The following is a 17,295-nucleotide window of genomic DNA, read 5'->3' on the forward strand; positions in this document are numbered from 1 at the left end:
GGGCCAGGGTTAATTCGGAGTGAAGCCTAGCTGGAGAAGGGCTGCAAAAGCATTATACAGCGAGGAAGGTGAAAACAGAAGGGGGCTATAGAGCAAGGAGACTGCTGTCACACTGGGTTGAGGGAGGTTGTAGGGAAAAGGAGCAAGTCCAGGGGGAAAGTAAGCCCTCAATCCTGCCCTGGAGTAAGAGACTAGGATAGGGGTGAAGTAGCTACGGGGAGTAGAATAAGATCCATTCGTAAATCTAAGATAGAGAGGCTGGGTAGGATGGAACCCAGTGAAACAGCAGCAGGAATGGGGACTGAGAAGACCCGGGTTGCTGGTTATAGGGTCACTGGGCTGGAACCCGGTGTGGTGGGTTCCCCTCCCAGCCACTGGTATAGTGGCACAGAGACCAGAGCCAGATCCAAATGCAGCCTGGAGACAGCATTTGGACAGTGGTCCAGTTGGACTTTGTAACCCCAGAAGGGGTGGACTGAATGGTGACCTGGCATCAGGGACAAGTTCCCAGAAGAAAGACTGTGTGTTTGTGATTTGGAGACTATAAAAATAGGCTACACAGCACAGCTCACAGGGTAGCTGAAGAAGCACCTTGTGACAGTGACAAAGATCATTAGAAGAGGTGAGAGGAAGAGGTTTAGGGGGTGGATTGAGATCAGATGCTAACATGCATTTTCATCAATTACAGACCTCTAAACTGGTTTTTCAGGTCAAGTAGCTAAGGTAAAAACACTTCTTTATTTATTAAAGAGTTAGTGGAAGTAATGAAATTTTAAAGAGGAAATAGAACTGAATGGAGCTAAAATGCACTCTACAAATGAATTTTTTTTTTTGTTTTTACATCAAACTAAAATCTATTGAAAACCTTCAGTTGTGGTTAACTGTGACTGATGATTCACAATGGCTTAAAAATAAAGATCCTTTTCTTTTTGATTGATTTTATTGCATTTCACAGGTTGTCTCTCACTATCTTGAAAAATATGTCTGTATCTAATATTTCTTTTATTGTTTTCCTTTCAGTTGATGGTTGCATTGACTGGTCAGTGGATCTCAAGACATACATGGCTTTGGCAGGTGAACCAGTCCGAGTGAAATGTGCCCTTTTCTACAGCTATATCAGGACTAATTATAGCATGGCCCAAAGCACAGGTCTTAGGCTTATGTGGTACAAAAACAAAGGAGATTTAGAAGAACCCATTATATTTTCGGAAGTTAGGATGAGCAAGGATGAAGATTCAATATGGTTTCATTCAGCTGAGTTGCAAGACAGTGGATTCTACACGTGTGTTTTAAGGTGGGTATTGTGTTGAATATAACAATACATTTCTATAGTTTTTCTTATTTAAGGCAATGCTTAAATTTAGCTATTTCAGGACTGAAAGGTACTACCAATTAATATATACTCATTATCTTTCTTTTCCTGATTGTTTTTCAGATTGTTGCATTGTCTTGGAATTACAATTTCTCAAACAATTATGATGATCTGTTCCAATAGCTGTAATTAAATATGTCATCACTTCCTTCATTGAGACCGATTTTCAAAGGTTTCTAACTTAGTCACGAAAAAGGGGAGGGAGGGTGTGGCGGCAGCTCAATTCTGAAGGCTTAAACCAAAACAAACATTTTGATCAAATAAAGCTGTTTGGCAAATCAAGAGCAAATCCCATAACTGACAGACAGTAATCACAGATTATCATTTTCTCATGGTATTTTTGTGACCTCTGTCTATCAAGAGTGAGTTAACATTTTAAAATGGCTTAACAGCTCATAACCTGGTCTGAATGGCCCTGACATTGTGGAAGTGACAGTCAAAGTTCTATTTGATTTGAAAATCTGTTTATTCTGGTTTGCAGCGATACATGTTGATCGAATGTTTAGTGTGCCTCCCGAGGCCTCGATTCTGCAAGGCACATAAGCGTAAATGTAAATGAGAATATGTAAATCAGTTGGGACATAAACATGTGCTTTGAGTTGTGCATGTTTTTAAGAGCATTGCTGATAAGGGATGGCTTGCTGATTTGGGGCCTTAACTTGCATAGTAGTGCCTGTCCTAAACATACGTTTATAGGGCAAACTAGGAAGACTCTTTGATTTTTTTAAAAGATGCATAAATGTTCCTTTAACTGACTCTACTTTGAAATACAAAGGACTTCACAAGTGCTGTATGTGTTTTCAATATTGCACCACAATCGCTTCAAAGAAATATCTCTGGTCATGCTGCTGAGGTGGTCCTGCCTGTCCTGTGTATCTCACTGCTTCTCACGAGTTGCATCTGAGAGTGCTAAAGGAACTGGCGGCTGTGATTGCAGAGCCATTGGCCATGATCTTTGAAAACTCGTGGCGAACGGGGGAAGTCCCAGATGACTGGAAAAAGACTAATGTAGTGCCAATCTTTAAAAAAGGGAAGGAGGAGGATCCTGGGAACTACAGTCCAGTCAGCCTCACCTCAGTCCCGGAAAAATCATGGAGCAGGTCCTCAAAGAATCAATCCTGAAGCACTTACATGAGAGGAAAGTGATCAGGAACAGTCAGCATGGATTCACCAAGGGAAGGTCATGCCTGACTAATCTAATCGCCTTCTATGATGAGATTACTGGTTCTGTGGATGAAGGGAAAGCAGTGGATGTATTGTTTCTTGACTTTAGCAAAGCTTTTGACACGGTCTCCCAAAGTATTCTTGTCAGCAAGTTAAAGAAGTATGGGCTGGATGAATTCACTATAAGGTGGGTAGAAAGTTGGCTGGATTGTCGGGCTCAACGGGTAGTGATCAATGGCTCCATGTCTAGTTGGCAGCCGGTGTCAAGTGGAGTGCCCCAGGGGTCGGTCCTGGGGCCGGTTTTGTTCAACATCTTCATAAATGATCTGGAGGATGGTGTGGATTGCACTCTCAGCAAATTTGCGGATGGTACTAAACTAGGAGGAGTGGTAGATACGCTGGAGGGCAGGGATAGGATACAGAGGGCCCTAGACAAATTGGAGGATTGGGCCAAAAGAAATCTGATGAGGTTCAATAAGGATAAGTGCAGGGTCCTGCACTTAGGACAGAAGAACTCAATGCACCGCTACAGACTAGGGACCGAATGGCTAGGCAGCAGTTCTTTGGAAAAGGACCTAGGGGTGACAGTGGACGAGAAGCTGGATATGAGTCAGCAGTGTGCCCTTGTTGCCAAGAAGGCCAATGGCATTTTGGGATGTATAAGTAGGGGCATAGCAAGCAGATGGAGGGACGTGATCGTCCCCCTCTATTCGACATTGGTGAGGCCTCATCTGGAGTACTGTGTCCAGTTTTGGGCCCCACACTACAGGAAGGATGTGGATAAATTGGAGAGAGTCCAGGGAAGGGCAACAAAAATGATTAGGGGTCTGGAACACAGGACTTATGAGGAGAGGCTGAGGGAACTGGGATTGTTTAGTCTGCAGAAAAGAAGAATGAGGGGGGATTTGATAGCTGCTTTCAACTACCTGAGAGGTGGTTCCAGAGAGGATGGTTCTAGACTATTCTCAGTGGTAGAAGAGGACAGGACAAGGAGTAATGGTCTCAAGTTGCAGTGGGGGAGGTTTAGGTTGGATATTAGGAAAAACTTTTTCACTAGGAGGGTGGTGAAACACTGGAATGCCTTACCTAGGAAGGTGGTAGAATCTCCTTCCTTAGAAGTTTTTAAGGTCAGGCTTGACAAAGCCCTGGCTGGGATGATTTAATTGGTGATGGGTCCTGCTTTGAGCAGGGGGTTGGACTAGATGACCTCCTGAGGTCCCTTCCAACCCTGATATTCTATGATTCTGCGTCTCAGGCCGTCTATTGAGCATTCCCAAGGCAGCAGAATATTTTCGTCCAAACCTAACCATCCATAGCTGGTTGTAAAAATGTCGGTTGAACTTCTTTTTTGACAGACGCTCGCGGTATCAACAAAATGGAAATTTTTGCAGAAAAGATCTGCTTTCCACAGAAAAATTTGACTTTTAAGCTGAATATTAATTAAAAAACCCATCCTATGTCTGGAATGAAAAGCATCAAGGAGCAAACAAAGGGGTAGATCCTGCAAAACCCTTACTGACACGGGTGGTCCCATTGAAGTTACCCACATACATAAGAATTATTTACATGAGAAAAGGTTTGTTGGATCAAACTTTAAATGATTAAAGCTCAAGTGATGCACTTTCCTGAAGAATTTGGTAATCAGAGCTTGATTTTGTTTAGTTAGCAGGATATGGGGCAAAGGATCATACCTACTGTGAGGGGCAAATGGGGAACATTTATATGTTGAAGACAGATCAACTCAGCTGATGTAAAACAGACACATTTGTAGTCAGGAGGAGCTAGCATCTAGAAGTTCCCATTTACCACAGAGATGAACAAGAAACATACATTTCCCTTTTGGCCATTCTTGTGGTTGTGAAGATGTAGCCATTACTCCCAAAATGTGACATCATTCTTCCCTCAGGACATATTCCATTCAGCCTGTTTGATCACAGAAGGATGAAGTACCATTACAAAGGACAAGTTAAGCGTGACTTCAGTACTGAATAAAAATTCTGTGAACATGGAAGATAAAGTCTTTTACCTTCTCAGTCAAGCTGGCTATGAAGCTCACTGAGAGTCCATGGCTGAAACCACTGAATTTAATTCAAAAACATATTGGTACCCATTGTAGTTTAAAATTGTACATACATTTGGAGAACATTAGTGCTTATGTTGGTGGCATATTAATAGAACTGGAAAGAGCCTAGAAACTTCCACAGCTCCTATCTGCATTTCCACTAGCGCCTACTGACTTGCTTCTACCTTATTTTATCTGCTTCTGATCCTGCTAGAGGCTACCAGCAATATAGGACTGTGATGTTTTGATTGTTTTGTGCTGTGGACTAACATCTAGTTTGGACTAAAGATGAACCCACCGCACTCTATTATTATTAGTAGTAGCAGTTGTAAGAGTAATAGTAAACATTTATAAGAGGGCAGTATCCAAAGGCCTCAGTTGGGACCATGGCTCCATTGTTCTGGGTGGATAGCAAACATAGCCCCTGATTCTGCAGAGAGACCTTCTAGATCGGCTCCTGCATCTGTGAACAATCTTTGTATCCTCAGAGCTGGAGAAAAGAGACAAAGCAACCGATTATATTGACTTGAACATTCACTTGAAGTCAAAACTGTGTCGAATCTGGATCTTTAGCAGTTAAATGGTAACTCTCAAACTTGTGGTGACACTTTAGTGTCTGGTTTATAAATATTTTCCAGAAAGTGTTAAATGTAAAGTTAATGGTTACTATTAGAAAGTCAACATTTGCCAACATATTTCAAAGTTATTTACTAGTGGATGTGGAGAGGGGAAATGTGGTCTGATACCACTGTGTGATTAACTCTTAGCGAATCCGGAATTTATAATGCTACCTCTGTAATTAGTATAATACAAATGACAGAACCATTATTTTTTATGACAGTTGCATTATGGAACAGTTATGTAAAGACACTGAATTACGTATTTCAACAGACATGTACATTTTTCATGTAAGATAGTCAAGACAGCTTGACACAAGCAAACATTAGAAAAAATCTTATGAGCTCAAGTTCTGGGACACACATTTACATGGGAGATTTCAGCACACTTTGTTCATTTATGTGACAAATAGTTTTGGTAAGAAATAGGCAATTTCTTAAATAAGGAATGTGTTCTCCTCACTTCCAGACATAAAGACTATCTGTCAGGCTTTTTGGAATGTTTTATGCAGCAGTAATGTCTTCTATGTCAGTTCTGCGGTTTTGCTGCTTAGGCCAAAACTTTCTTATGTAATTAGAGATTTTCCCCCCTATTTTCAGATTTATGTGGGAGTACTGTGTTTCACAGCATTATGTCTTGTAATTATACATAAAAGACCACATTTCTTGCTTGAATAAATTTATTTTTTTCTTCCAAAAATTTGGTAATGAATCCTTGCTTTTGTTGTTTATAAAATTAGAAGTAGCTTAAAATAGCTGAGGAAAGAGCAATAGTAATTTATTTTCATTTCATTACAATTGGGTTAGATGTAATACTCTGAAATATAATAATGTTATTGTGATGGACTAGTCACACCACAAACTCTGTAAAAGATTTTGAACTGATCAAGCTGAAATTAAAATGTGTTTTGTTTTGTTTTTTAAGCAGATGTTTCCATTTTACAATCCTTAATCAAGATCACTTAGTTTGCAAGAATATGAAGGTCACAGCTGAAAAGCAGGAATTGCAGAAGATGATTTTGTAGAAACATCTATAATTTGTTTCAAGTATTGCCTTTTATAAACTAACTGCAGAATCTTGGGGTGAAAGTAGCTTAAAGGACTTACCGGTATGCTGGAGTCCTGAGCAGAGGGCGTGGCCTCAACCGGAAGAGGCGGGGCCTTTAAATACCTGGGCCCTTTAAATCAAGATTTAAAGGCCCCGGGGCTTCGGCTGCACTAGCAGTGGCTGGGAGTCCCAGGCCTTTAAATCACCCCTGGAGCTACCAGCTGCAGAGGCGGCTGGGAGCCCCGGGGCTCAGGGGCGATTTAAAGGGCCTGGGGTCTGGCCACTGCAACCGGGCCCTTTAAATCAGCACCAGAGCCCTGCCGCCTCTACCTCATGGCTCCCGCAGCGGGGCTTGGGCGATGATTTAAAGGGCCCGGGGCTCCCCACAGCTGCCGGAGCCCCAGGCCCTTTAAATCACGGCCGGAGCCCTACCGCCGCTACCCCAGGGCTCCGGCAGCAGGGCTCAGGAGGCGATTTAAAGGGTCCGGGGCTCCGGTCACTGCGGGGAGCCCCGGGCCCTTCAAATCGGGGGGCTCCGGCCGCTGAGGGGAGCCCCGGGCCGCTCCAGCCGCTGCGGGAAGCCCTGGGCCCTTTAAATTGCTGGCCTGGGGAAGCCAGTCCAGTCCGGCACAGTGTACCGGCCAATGCCGGCTTACTTTCACCTCTACCAGAATCATACAGTAGGATCAATGCAGTGCAAAAAGAAGTACAGTGTACAGCAATGTACAACATCAAGGTCTAATCTTGCAAGAAGCTCTGTGCTCTATTGTGGGGGCTCTGAGTGGGTTTGGGAAAATGCCTCCTCAGAGCTCCTGGCAGGATCGAGGCCAACAAAACAATTTAGTGGGGTGGGGTGAGGACACTGGGGAAGGTGGGTTGGGTATGTGGGAGTGAGTGTATGAGGGAAAGGCTGACATGACTGTGATGATGACAATGGGTAAAAATATATATTTCAGTGATTGGATAAGAGTTTATTATACCGGGGTGATAACTTTAATGTTAATATTCTCTGTTTCACTGTTTGCAAATGAGCCCAGACTAGGGTGTGAGAGACTGACAATATTCCCAACAAACCTTGTGGAGTTAAGTTAAATGGGATTCAGTGAACCTGAACATCTTTGGAGTTCGTTATATTAAAAAGGCAAGTGTTTAGGTAATGTTGTGAGACTGCGTGGAAATTCTTTAGCAGGAGACAAGATTAATGCAATAATTCCTAGAGAAGATCTTCTAGAAAAACACCCAATCTCAATTTTCTCTGTGCTGAGAGGAAGGTGAATTCCTGGTTTTCTTTTTGTAACTTTAAAGTTTGGCCCAGAGGGAAGTCCTCTGTGTTTTTGAATCTGATTGCCCTGTAAGATTATCTTCCATTCTGATTTTACAGAGGTGCTTCTTTTACCTTTTTTCTTTATAATAAAGTTCTGTTTCTTTTAGAATCTGATTGGGGGGTTTTTTAGTGTCCTAAAAAAACCCAAGGTTGGTCTGTGTTCATCTTGTTCATTCTCAAGCCTCCCCAGGAAAGGGGGTGTGGGGGTTTGGGGGGATATTAGGGGGGAGTAGGAACTCCAAGTGGTCCTTTCCCTGAGTTTGTCTAATTCACTTGGTGGTGGCATTGTTACTGAACCCAAGGTACGAGGGAGAATTTGTGCCTTGGGGAATTTTTAACCTAAGATGGTAGAAATAAGCTTAGGGGGTCTCTCATGCAGGTCCCCACGTCTGTATCCTAGAGTTCAGAGTGGAGAGGGAACCCTGACAGGAACATATAGACAGTCAATGCAAATCCACCTTAGAGGGTTTTTCTGTAGGGGTGTCAGCAAGACTTCTCTCACCTGATGGCCCCTCATATCACATTACACGTATGGGAGTCAAGCAGAGCTAAAGAACACACTTCAAAGAGGTTCCGACAAATAGTCCATCTCAGGAATGCTCTGAAATCCCGTCTTTTAAGTTAAAAATAAAATAAAATAAAGAACTGCCATTAAAACCTTTGCAACCAGCCAAAAGACAAAAGGGGGGTTATACAAATTCTTTGCGTCCAAAAAAGGTACGAGGGCTAAAACACTCCACAAATACGTGAATGATGAGGCCACTTTCTCTGCAGCCCCCTTTTAAAACATCTATGTTGTGGGGTTAATATGGTCCTCCCAAAGCTAATGAAACTGCCTTATGAGGCACCTTAATCTCATGAGCTAAGTTTTTAACATGGCCATTCATTCTGTTGGCAGCAGAGTCTTTGACTTGCAGAGGGGACTTAAACACCCTATGCTAAAGTTTCCATGGATTTGGCGGGGAGTGGGGGGGGGGGTGAAAGGAAAGGAGACTCTCCTAAATCCCTCTGAAAGGTTGCTAGAGTTTCAACGTAATCACTCTATATCTGCTTCTATGTACCTATCTGGCAAGTGCCTTCTCTATAATTTACTGTGAAAAGGTTTCTAAGTTACCATTTCAAATTCACTAAAGTCTTTACATTTAGATTGTTCATCTCGCTCATTGTTACTTATGATCAGAGGTGCTGGAACAAATTTTATAGTGGGGATGCTGAGTGCCATTGAACCAAACTGTAAACCCTGAATATGATGGAAACCAGTTCAAGCCAGGGACTGTAGCAGCACCCCCAGCACTCCTAGTTCCATCGCCTATGCTTATGATCCTGGAGCAATAAGTCAAGCACGATCCAAGAGAAGGCCATCTAACCAGTTGTCTGATTGCACCTCTCTGTTTGATCACACACAGACCTGAACCCCAAGTCATGTTAAGGCATGTTGTCGGCTTCCATAGCCAACCCATCCATGACATTTTTCTAGCAGTCACATGGATTTCACAATCTCTTTTTACATGGAATCAGCCTTCTAACATATTTCCAAGCTTTGTTTATCAGTGTTACAGGATCCATTCCTGAATGAATGACCAACTCTCTTTCAGTTATTTTAGGGAGTAGCCATGCTTTGTTCCCCTATACCATTTACTTTTGATAGAGGGTGAGAAATTGGGGAAGAGTGGGACACACAGCCAGTACTCACTCCCTACCACCAAAAAAAGAAAAGGAGTACTTGTGGCACCTTAGAGACTAACCAATTTATTTCAGCATAAGCTTTCGTGAGCTACAGCTCACTTCACTGGATGCATTCAGTGGAAAATACAGTGGGGAGATTTATATACACAGAGAACATGAAACAATGGGTGTTACCATACACACTGTAAAGAGAGGGATCAGGTAAGGTGAGCTATTACCAGCCACCAGTACTTCCAAAAGTAAGGGACCTTCCTTTCCTTTGTTTTCCTCTGCCTTATGGTACAGAGGGGGGAGTGTCCTTTGAGATAGTAGGATTTGGCCTTCATGTAACAGTTAATTACATTTGATTTGACTGAGGGGTAAAAGGAAATGACACAATTCTCAAAAGACCCAGAGCGTGTAAAAGGGAATCAGTTTGGTCAAAATGTAGGGTGCTGGGTCCAAAGGGGAATACTCTGTTAAATTGCCAGGTGTCTGAGAATTTGATCTGCTGTCATGTATTTCTCTTTTACTGATGAACACTTTTCACAGGTCACTAACAGGAGGAATTTCTGAAAGACTTTGAGCAGTTCTCTTTGTAAATTAACATAATTAAACACACATTATGCTTTCTTCATGCACGCTTTCTTTTTTTAACCCTATCAAATAATAACTGATCCATTCATTTAGTTTTCCCAGTTGTCTGTATTTGAGGGAGCTTCTCTTTCTCCTGTTGCATACACTGTTGTCAATTGTATGCACCAGGAAAGACTGTATCCCCTAGGGGTTTTATTCCCTTAGGCAGCAGAACTGGTCAGGCTCAGCAGTACTTATGCAGAGAGCACTTCAGAGAGACCTGCTGTCCTGAACTTCAGTTTGTTTGTGTCTAATTAAGATATGAAGGGGAACAGACACATTAATTTTCCCACAGTGTGGGGTGGACTAGAATAAAAAGAGAAGGTGCTATAGGTTCTAACTAGCAGCTTATTAAAAATCACATTATTGGAGGGGGGATCTCCTGGGGGTGGTTGTTTCAGGGCCTTAGTTTCATGCTATTCCTGAAATGTAGCTCTTCTAGCACAGAATGTATTTTAACAAAAATATCCAGAGATCTTATGGTAAATATTAAAACATAAATGAATAAAAGCTTTGGAAGGTATGTAAGCTCTCAAGCTTCGTGACATAAGTCAACCTCTAGCTATTGGTGGCTATGAGGAAATTTCCCCTGGGAGCATATGCGGCCTATTGCAGAATTTCTTCCTCTGAAGCCGGCTACTGTGAGAGAAAAAATGTTGGACTCGGACCTCGGATAAAGTATAGAAGTTTTGATGTTCCTAGTCAACTCCTGCAGTTTGCTGCATTCTGTATAATCTCATCTTGTATTTACAATTTACCTTGTTTTTAGAAGTTTTAATGCTTTCAGAGATTGTTACCTGTCTGAAAGGACAATTGCAGTAGTAACATTACCAAAGGAGAAAAAGACTTCGTTTTTATCTCTATCTAATGCTGAGCAGTCCTTATTTATGTGATTTTGGTGATGGGGGGTGGTATCTTCTTTCTGGAGAAGACAGGTAGACAGCTCCTATTGAGGTGAACGGATCAGTAGAGCCAGTCAGTTCCTCTGGAGATAATAAAGGTGAAAACTGGCTCCTTGTACTTCCTACTGTGGGGAGTCTTGAAGACAGTCTGCTACTGGGGAATCCTGTCATCATGTTTTTTGGTCTTCTTGAGAGTGCCCATGTCAATGATAACATTAGATGTCGTCTACCCTCCAATGTGTGCCGATGTCCTCTGAAGAGAGCATTTGCTGAAACCTAGCTTGGGATCTAATCTATCTAAACACTGGACAGATGAGGATAAGTTAAACTAATGTGTAACAGATCAACCTTGACCAATATACTGGGCCTTCAGAAAATTCAGAAGCATTAGTTGTTCAATCCAAAAAATATCCATTCTGCTTAATGACATGAATGAGGGCATGATGAGGAGCAGACTACTCTCTTAGATGCCATTGTTAAGAACGTGTATTCCTGACTGTTCGTCTGTGGAGATGTCTCTGGGTATCTTGAAACCAAACCACAATTCGTACTCCTCTTTTATGTTGGCCTGTAGTGACTTTGCCCAGTACAAGTTTCTTCTTGTTGGTATTTGGCCAATGGTACATCCTTTCTGCATGTTAAAACATAGGCTACTGGGACAGTGTTTTTTTTCAAGATGAACCTGCCTCTGACTTCAGAATCCAGTGCATATGACAGCAACCATATGGTGTAATGAGAACAGCTTACCAGGGAACAGTGCAGGAGAATGGAGAAACCTAAAGAATGCTGAGATAAGCATAACACAAATAGTTCTTCTGCTTGAAGGAATAGGAATTTGCATGGAGTTTCAGTCTGGATTAAGGCCACAGCTGTGTATTGGAGGACCCATGGAAAGGAAATATCAGAAAATACACAAGGTATGGTAAAATGGACTTGTAGCATGATGCAACTATAACATGCTGCACCTAATTTTCTGTGATAATGTTTCTAAACTGTTTTTGTTTTTACTAGTGAGATCCTGAGGGCCATTCAGACATTAGAGGATGAACATGATGAGCCAAGTAGCATTTGGGTTTTTGATACAGGAGTTGGGATTGGAATTACAACAGTAAAAGAAACAGCAAACTCTTCTGCAGAAATGGTTGGAGTTGTGCCAAGCCAAGGTAACATACACTGAGGAACAGAAGGAATATGTACTCTTTGTTTATGGTTCAATAGACAACTACAGTGATGTCAAGTGTCTACTAAATTTTTTCTCTTGCAGGTATTGCCTTTTAACTTGAAGGAGTCAATGTGCATCACATTCTGGGGAGAAAGAAGGGCTTGCACATCCAAGAACTTTGAAAATACAAATCCAAGTGTGATTTGCATGGTCGGTATCTTCTGCAGGCAATGACCCAAAACACGCCGCAGCAGGGCTCATAGAAGAATAAGGTGCTAACCTAGTGAAGACTCCCATAGAGTTAATAATATCATACATTAAACACTTTTCCAATCGAGGAAATATACAATATCTGTGTTCAGAATTGTATGATGATAGTAAATTATATGTTTTTCTCTAACAGATCAGAAGACTATAACCTCATGGAACTGGTGTAGAACAACTTGAGACACCATCTGCAGACACACATGAAACCATTAAGTAACGTTGGGCTTGTATTGCAAATAATGGCAACATAAATTCAGATTCTGGAATTTATTGATTACCTGGATAGTTCTCCCGGTAATGACTAGAGTGAAAAACAGGAAACTGTCAGGGTCTGGTAAAGGAAGCAATTTCCTGCAGATAGTTGTTAGCAGAACAAGTGCTCTTGATTTTCAGAGAGAGCTAGATGATGGGTTGGTATTCTTTATAAGTCAGAAGCTGCTAAGTTCCCAAGTTGTGGAGACTCAGTTAAAGGGAATGGACTCAGGAGGCTGAACTGCACATAGCTGCTATTAGTGTTACAATGAGCCAATGAAAGTGCCATAGATTGAATAGAGTTCAACAGTTAAAATGAGCAGGCAGCATGTTGCATTCCATTAGAAGCCTGGTTCTTGTGTTCTTTCTTGGGCACAGCTTCCATGAATCCCCTCGTGGTATTCACAATTGCATCTGCCCTTGGATATGTGACCAACCTATAGCTCTGCAATGATAATGAAATAAAAAAACCAGCAGGAGCACTAGGCAGGCAGAGTGGGTCGGGGAAGAAGGGGTGCCCATTTTTCCAGGGGCTCCCAATTGGCCGGGGCCCCTGTACATGGGCCCCATTGGCCCTGTAGCTAATCCACCACTGCTGCTGTTTTGGCCATGGTTTTCTTTTGGATTCTGAGTTTGTTTGAATCCATAATTCAAAGCAAAATTTGGTAGGAGGATTGCAAAGACCTAGACACTGTGATAGAAGGAAATAGTTTCACAAACTCCTGCAAAGCAAAACTGTTGAGCTGTGCACTTCTCCAGTCTAGAGAGCGGAAACATTAGTACAGTAGTACTTTGAGATGGGGAATCACAACCTCTGGTGCCAATATGTTAAGACTTCCAAATCCTTTCTCCTTGCAAAAAGAAGGTCTGTCTTTTCCTCCTCTTTCTTCTCCCTTTCCTTGTTAGTAGTGCTTTCTCTTAAAGAAACTGAAACCTGTGGAGGTCAACCCAATGGGAGAGTGAGCAGCTTGAGACCCTTTAAGAAGTGATAATGCTTTAGAAGACGCGTTTTCAAGGTCTCAAGTTAATTTTCTACCAGAAATGTTCTCTATGCTGAGCCTACCTCTTGTCTATTAAATGAGTGCTCTGAAATCCCATTAAGGTCTAAGATCATTTGAGTTGTACTTGATCAACAACTGTTTCTACTGACTTGCAAACTCCCTGCTAAACTCATCTATTTTCAAGGTCATGTCTACAAACCTTCATCTAGCCAGCTCCCCATCCACAGTGGAAAACAAATGATTTTGTCAATTTCATTTATCTGCTATAGCAACACTAAAATAGTGATTATTTGTTACTTTTCTGTGTTCTTTGCAAGTACATTCCTCCCCTATTTACTCTTTATATGTAACCTTCCTCTCCTATTCCCTCCATGCTTGGGGCCCAGTGCAACCAGCCCACCTTTGTTTTCATTATATTGTATTGGGAGAAGTTCCTCCTTTCTATAATACAAATTAATGAGATTCGTCATTATTTTTAAAGAAGGAAAACGGAGGTAATAAATATAGGGATAACATTGGCCAGTCTATCAATATCCTCAAGGAAAAGAGACCAGGTCACATGCAGCCAGTGGTAGATAGTTCATCCAGTTCTCAAGCCTATTGTTGTTGGCTTAGTAAAGACTTTATTTATCATGAGCTTGAATAGACTTATTCTGGCAGGTTTTTGGGTTTTTTTAAGTGATGTTGCTCACCAGTCAGTCAGTTTCCTCAACTCTGATCAATTCGATTGTAACTAGTGAAAGGAATGTTACATTTTTAGGGAGTAAGCATTTTAAATAGAACTAGCCTCAGGCCCTGTTCAAAATGTAATCTAAATAATGAAAGATTGTTAGCAGAAAATATAGCACTATTAAATTATATCAAATAATGAATAACAACCCCAAAGTCATTATCTTTACGAGCCTTGATAATTTCTACTGGGTATGTGACCTGTCTTGTAATCAAGAATATGTGTAATCATCCAGGTAAGTTAATAATTACCAATTGCTTAATGCTGCTAATTATATACATGCATCAGTGGTAAAGTAAATGCACTGCTGTTGTGTGGGTTTTTAGTGCTCCGTCAAAATATGCTTCAAACTTCAGCTTTAAATAATTATTTTTCCCCCATGCAAGGAACAAAGGGTGAAATTTTCAAAAACACAGACATGTTTTAGGAGAAAATTGATTTTTATTGTTAAGTTGCACAGGGACTTTTCAAAACCCCTCCCAAAATGTTTATTTTTCAGCTCTGACAACTATACTTTAGATTAAATAAAACAACAACAAAAATTAAAAAGCCTCTGTCAGAGGAAAAACGCAGTGACACGTCTTTAGTATATTTCTAGCTGCAGGCTCCACACGTGCTGTTCCATGTGACATTTTATTACCATAATGATGTGCAACAAAAGATTTGCAATGCGATAAACTGGTATTTGTCTTTTTCAGTTGAAACTCCTCATAAGTCTAATTTGAGGATTCATCATCTTGATGTCAGTGTCAGAGGTTTGACCATGTGGTCATTGATCATTCCCCAGGAGAATGGGGCAAAATGTATTTGCAGTGCTGCCCTCTATTTTGTACCAGCTAAAACAATCTGAAACACAGTCGCCGCAGAAGAATACTGAAGCAAAGCGGTAATTTCTTCAGCGGGAACTCTCCAGCACTCTCCGTGATATTGTAGCCAGGCAGTGTATCAGTCTTACCCCAGACCTCTTTGATTCCGGAAAACTTAAAGTGACAAAGTGATGCATGATGGGAAACAGAGCCCTCATTATAATGTCTGTCGTAATTTGTAGTCTGTTCTTAAAGGACTGTGTTTCCCATCCCTTCTAATGAAAACCAGAATCTGACAGTCTGAGTTGCACCACTCTTGCACAAACTGTAAATGCTTGACAGTAACACCGTGATAAATATCAGCATGAGTTGTTATTGTGGTAGCTGCTAACTCTGTTAAAGTTGTGAGTCTATAAGCATTTCCATTTTAACCTGATTTTCATATTCAGGAAGCATGTAGCTTGGTCATTAACATTTATTCTGGACTGACAGCAAGAAAAACAAGAACAGTTGGATTTCACTCATGCACACTTTCCTGGACTTCACCCTCTCTGTTTTTTTTTGGAAATTATAATTGTAGGATCATAGATTTAATGCCAGAAGGGACCACTATCTCTGTCCGGTCTGACCTCTTGCCATAGACTTTCACCAATCATTCCTTCAGTGGAAGGAATTATTCCTGCATTTTATGCATGATTTAGTACCACTGACTCAGAGGAGAGCAAATTGCATCCCAGTGTACTCTAGGTTGGAGTCACCCTGAGGGGAAGGGAGGTGGTGTCTCTGGGATCTATAGGAGATGTTCCAGTGAAAGCTGCCTGAAAGGGGGTGTGCTGATTAGCATGTCCCTCAGTTGCCTGGTTATGCCTCCTCCACCGACTTTTGAGGCAGTGCTGGCCTTCATTTTAGAGGTGCTTGCAGGTAATACATATAAATTCTTTTGCTCCAAACCTTGAGGCCCTGCACCCTTACCATTGAAGGAGCTCAAGTGGGATGGGACTTCTTTTCATGGTCTTCAGTGCCTCTCAGATCTCTGAAAAATTATACTACCTACATATACTCCCCTTCCTCTAGTTAATAGCACAGTAACTCCTGCTGGGGAGCTGAAACCAGTTCTGGGAGTTGAACATTCTTCTCTTATCTGGTAATGAGGATCACTACAATTATGCCACTGAGCTCGATAAAAGAAATTGCCTTGGCGAATGTAAGTTCTGTGTGATGCTTCATATTTAATTTGCATCTCTTTAATATTTTCTTAACACCTGAATTGCATAACATTACAGTGACTTATTTGAGTGTGTTCCTGAATCATGAAGGTGAGATCTTGATGACAAAGCCGATACTTTTGAAACAGACGTGGTAAAAACTAAGCTATCAGTGTAAAACTCTTCTCTGTTCTTGCAGAAACTCCACCTATTGCATGAAGGTGTCAATGTCCTTGACAGTGGCTGAGAATGAATCTGGGCTTTGCTACAACAGCCAGATCCGATATTTGGAAAAATCAGAAGTCACGAAAAGAAAGATAATCTCCTGCCCTGATATTGAGGATTATAAAACATCACATCAAGAGCCAGAAGTAGTATGGTACAAGGTAACATGGCTATCTAATTAGCATTTTGTTGAATATATACAATTACTTTCTTTGTTTTCAGTCTTGCATCCAGTTATGAACTTTTTGTGCGTCAAGTGATGAGTGACTGCTCTGAAGGACCAACCAAAGCCTGACAGTTCTGATGCACAGGATTTATCTTTATTGGTGCAAAATTATCCAGCCTGGCCAGTGACCGACAGCAGCTCCATATCTGTGAAGGGTCTTCCCTACTTTAGGAACTTAAAAAAACCCTGCTCTAACAACTGGAATACAAGCTCAGATGTTCCACCGCCTCCCCCACCCGCCCCCTCACCCCCACCACAGCTTCTGCACTGGAGGAACTCTGCCATTTCTGAATATTGCAATCAACCCAGCTGGAGGCAACGCTGTTTTACATGCCATCAGCACCACCATGTAGAGTGTGTGTGAGCGCTGTGTATACATAATACATTTTGAGATGCACTGAGTTTTGACTTGCCAGATGCACAGGTGCATCAGAAAATAACAATGACAAAAAAGTTGTCACTCTATTTTCATTTTTACAAAGTCTTGGATATTCCAATTTACACTGACAAAACATGTACTGTAACTCATATAAAAGCCATGAAAGCTTCCCCCCCCCCCGTTATATGGGCAGATATGTTTAGAGCTGTTTACACATGAAATATGCATATTTAGTTATGAAATTGTACAGAA

At 41.5% G+C, this 17,295-nt stretch overlaps 1 protein-coding gene across 6 annotated transcripts in view; it reads left to right on the forward strand.

The window, feature by feature from the left end:
• Positions 1 to 17,295, forward strand: part of IL1RAPL2 (interleukin 1 receptor accessory protein like 2) — a 550,497-nt gene that overhangs the window by 288,429 nt on the left and 244,773 nt on the right. For all 6 annotated transcript variants that reach the window (XM_073358323.2, XM_073358325.2, XM_073358329.2 and 3 more), the window contains 2 exons: positions 1,021 to 1,294; positions 16,413 to 16,599. In XM_073358323.2, the coding sequence (XP_073214424.2) occupies positions 1,021 to 1,294; positions 16,413 to 16,599 (461 nt within the window). The remainder of the gene's footprint in view (positions 1 to 1,020; positions 1,295 to 16,412; positions 16,600 to 17,295) is intronic.

The sequence above is a fragment of the Lepidochelys kempii genome, chromosome 9 (genome assembly GCF_965140285.1).
Source record: "Lepidochelys kempii isolate rLepKem1 chromosome 9, rLepKem1.hap1, whole genome shotgun sequence".
Taxonomy (NCBI): Eukaryota; Metazoa; Chordata; order Testudines; family Cheloniidae; genus Lepidochelys; species Lepidochelys kempii.